General features: G+C 47.9%; 1 protein-coding gene across 1 annotated transcript in view; it reads left to right on the plus strand.

Moving 5' to 3' along the window:
- The first annotated feature begins 1561 nt into the window (after positions 1 to 1561).
- Positions 1562 to 4358, plus strand: part of LOC139421672 (caskin-1-like) — a 120196-nt gene continuing 117399 nt past the window's right edge. Inside the window, exon 1 of the mRNA XM_071172763.1 lies at positions 1562 to 2250. Within this exon, the coding sequence (XP_071028864.1) occupies positions 2163 to 2250 (88 nt within the window). The 5' untranslated portion in view covers positions 1562 to 2162. The remainder of the gene's footprint in view (positions 2251 to 4358) is intronic.

The following is a 4358-nucleotide window of genomic DNA, read 5'->3' on the forward strand; positions in this document are numbered from 1 at the left end:
AAGCCGCTGCTTCTTTAACACAGCGCACATCCAACCCGGAAGCCGGCGCACCAATGCGCCGGAGGAAACACTGTGCACCTGGCCACCTTGGCTAGTGTACACTGCGCCCAGCCCGCCACAGGAGTCGCTGGTGCGCGATGAGACAAGGACACCCCTACCGACCAAGCCCTCCCTAACCCGGGCGACGCTAGGCCAATTGTGCGTCGCCCCACGGACCTCCCGGTCGCGGCCGGTTACGACAGAGCCTGGGCGCGAACCCAGGACTCTGATGGCACAGCTGGCGCTGCAGTACAGCGCCCTTAACCACTGTGCCACCCGGGAGGCCCCTAGAAGGTGTTTATTTTGACGTCGGTGGCCCTGTGTTATCCTCAAAGTGAAGAAGGTGTTTAGCTTGACGTCGGTGGCCGAGACGTGGCTGGTTTTGTAAATCCATGAGACGTCTGTAAACCCTGACAAATACGTTGGGTTGTCTCTGTTACTGACGTTTTGCCTGTTTCCTGACAATAACTGTACTGTGTGTGTGCCTGCCTGCCTGCCTGCCTGCCTGCAAGCCTGCCTGCCTGCCTGCCTGCCTGTGTGGGCAGTATGCTTGAATCTTCATTCTGCCTACACAAAGACAGAGAGATCTCTAGAACTGAGGACAGAAGCAGACTAAACCATGCAGATAGTTTCTGTAGAAGGGTTAAATTACCAGGTGTGTTTCCTTTTTTCCTTGTGGTTCCTTTACACACCGCCCTTACACACACACGCACACACGCACGAACACACACACACACACACACACACACACACACACACACAGAGGCACATCAAGCCACATGTTGACCCTGAGTGAGCAATGTGTGTGTGTGTGTGTGTGTGTGTGTGTGTATGTGTGTGTGTGTGTGTGTGTGTGTGTGTGTGTGTGTGTGTGTGTGTGTGTGTGTGTGTGTGTGTGTGTGTGTGTGTGTGTGTGTGTGTGTGTGTGTGTGTGTGTGTGTGTGTGTGTGTGTGTGTGTGTGTGTGTGTGTGTGTGTGTGTGTGTGTGTGTGTGTGTGTGTGTGTGTGTGTGGCTAGTTTCTGAATCAGAACTGATGCTAAATATGTTTTCCCTTTAGTCCTGAAGAACACCTTTCTCTCCCTCTCTCTCTCTCTCTCTCTGTCTGTCTCTGTCTGTCTCTGTCTCTGTCTCTGTCTCTCTCTCTCTCCCTGTCTCTCTCTCTCCCTCTCTCTCTCTCTATCTCTCTCTCTCTCTCTCTCCCTATTTCTCTCTCTCTCTCTCTCTCTCTCCCTATTTCTCTCTCTCTCTCTCTCTCTCTCCTCAACATCTCTCCCTATTTCTCTCTCTCCATCTCTCTCCCCACACACAGAGACCTCTGCCTGCAAGCTGCAGACCCAGAGAGATGGGATTGGGCGGTCGTGGCTTCTGACACGCCCCCTGGATGAAGCAGCAGGAAACGTTTAGGAGCGCGAGCTGGGCCAGCTGCTGTAGGGAAGCGCGGGCACGGGGAACATTTACCCAAAAGAGAGATTGAGAGAGAGAGATGGCACAACGAGTGCAACAGGATTGTGTTTACGAACGAGCAGCACGAGACGAGCACATCCTCGGGACGATAACAGCTCGCGCGTTCACGATTCTAGACGCGCACCAATAATTTCGCGCGTATCATTCTCATCGCTCATTTTATTATCATCACGATTTATTTATTTATTTAACGATTTCAGCGCGAAATATTCTCTGCTTTCCATCCGCTGGCTTCCATCTGTTAATGATGTTTTTTTGAAGCAGAGGAGAGGAAGAGAGGGATGTTATAATCAGACCGCTGCAGTGTCTGGCCAGTGGAGGAGATAAGAGGCAACCACAGACACGGAACCGATCTGGACAGGAGACGCACACCGGGAACATACACCCTCCGGGGATTATATTCTATTCTTCTTGATCGGCGCGTTGATTCTGGAATATCAGTAAAATAAACGCTCTACCCTTCCCTCCCTCCGTCCCTCTCTCCTTATCGGGAAAGCCTCGACATCCGTGCCTTCAATCCTCCCCGTATGCCGCTGGAGACTCCACAGCTGTAGCGGAGGACGCTGTTTACGGTCTGGCCGAGAGGTTTGGGCGCTCCGTCACCCCGGGGTGTGGCAGGCAGAGTGACCGCTGAGTGGAGGATGGTTTGGGTGTGAAGATGGGGAAGGACCAGGAACTACTGCAGGCAGTAAAGACGGAGGACCTGCTCACCGTTCAGAAGCTGCTGCAGAGGCCCGGGAAAGCAAGTAGGGACCCGACACACACACACACACACACACACACCTTACCGACAACACACACACACACACTGGTACGCATGCACGACGCACACACACACGCACGGACACGGAAACAGGGGGAATCACTCTACTGTGCATCATGATTTCACAGTCGGCTGGCGGGGGGCGGGGGTGGGTTGCAGTGTGTGTGTAGCAGAGTGTTTGATCAATGATGGCCTTTTCGCGGGGAGCCCCCTGTCCCAGCGCACTGCAGCAGAGAGAAGGAGAGAGAATGAGGAGAGAGAGGAGAGAAGGAGGAGAGAGGGAGGAGAGAGAGGAGAGAAGCAAGGAGAGAGAGAGGGAGGAGAGATAGGGAGGAGAGAAGGGGGAGAGAGAGAGGGAGGAGAAAGGGAGGAGAGAGAGAGAGTGTGAGGAGAGAAGGAGGAGAGAGAGAGAGGAGAGAGAGAGAGAGGAGAGTAGGAGAGGAGAGAGAGGAGAGAAGGAGGAGAGAGAGAGGGAGGTGAGAGGGAGGAGAGAGATAGAGAGGGAGGAGAGAAGGAGGAGAGAGAGGAGAGAAGGAGGAGAGAAGGAGGAGAGAAGGAGAGAGAGAAGGAGGAGAGAGGGAAGAGAGAGAGAGAGAGGGAGGAGTGGAGAGAGAGAAGGAGGAGAGAGGGAAGAGAGAGAGAGAGAGGGAGAGAAGTAGGAGAGAAGGAGGAGAGAGAGAAACAGAGAGAGAGAGAGAGAGAGAGAGAGAAGGAGGAGAGGGGGGGTTTGGTCTGAATGATTTCTGATCAAGTCGTGCCTTTTACAGACAGACTGACGGACACACACCAGTGATATTGATGATATAGACCAGTGATATGAAGCGGCTGGCCTTCTGATTGTCAAGGTTCAGCGTCATTTAGTCAGTCACCCCTGTTGCACAAAGACTGGGCTGTTTACACACACACACAGACACACACACACACACACACACACACACACACTTTGTGCGCTTAGACTAAAGACGTTTCTGTTCTCCATGTAACCTAACACGGGTGGAAAACACAGTAAAGCTATCTGTTCTACTCTATTCTGTTCTACTCTAACCTGTTCTGTTCTACTCTAATCTGTTCTGTTCTACTCTATTCTACTCTGTTCTGTTCTACTCTCTTCTGTTCTACTCTATTCTATTATATTCTGATCTACTCTAATCTGTTCTGTTCTACTCTATCCTACTCTAATCTGTTCTGTTCTACTCTATTCTGTTCTACTCTATTCTGTTCTACTCTAATCTGTTCTGTTCTACTCTAATCTATTCTATTCTATTCTACTCTCATCTGTTCTGTTCTACTCTATTCTATTATATTCTGTTTTATTCTAATCTGTTCTGTTCTACTCTATTCTATTATATTCTAATCTACTCTAATCTGTTCTGTTCTACTCTATTCTATTATATTCTAATCTACTCTAATCTGTTCTGTTCTACTCTATTCTACTCTGTTCTGTTCTACTCTCTTCTGTTCTACTCTATTCTATTATATTCTGATCTACTCTAATCTGTTCTGTTCTACTCTATCCTACTCTAATCTGTTCTGTTCTACTCTATTCTGTTCTACTCTATTCTGTTCTACTCTAATCTGTTCTGTTCTACTCTATTCTATTCTATTATGTTCTACTCTAATCTGTTCTGTTCTACTCTATTCTGTTCTACTCTAATCTGTTCTGTTCTACTCTATTCTGTTCTACTCTATTCTGTTCTACTCTAATCTGTTCTGTTCTACTCTCTTCTGTTCTACTCTATTCTATTATATTCTGTTCTACTCTAATCTGTTCTGTTCTACTCTATTCTATTATATTATGTTCTACTCTAATCTGTTCTGTTCTACTCTAATCTGTTATGTTCTACTCTAATCTGTTATGTTCTACTCTATTCTGTTCTACTCTATTCTGTTCTACTCTGTTCTGTTCTACTCTATTCTATTATATTCTGTTCTGTTCTACTCTGTTCTGTTCTACTCTGTTCTGTTCTACTCTATTCTGTTCTACTCTGTTCTGTTCTACTCTGTTCTGTTCTACTCTGTTCTGTTCTACTCTGTTCTGTTCTACTCTATTCTATTCTATTATATTATGTTCTACTCTAATCTGTTCTGTTC

The sequence above is a fragment of the Oncorhynchus clarkii genome, chromosome 12 (assembly GCF_045791955.1).
Source record: "Oncorhynchus clarkii lewisi isolate Uvic-CL-2024 chromosome 12, UVic_Ocla_1.0, whole genome shotgun sequence".
NCBI classification, from domain to species: Eukaryota; Metazoa; Chordata; class Actinopteri; order Salmoniformes; family Salmonidae; genus Oncorhynchus; species Oncorhynchus clarkii.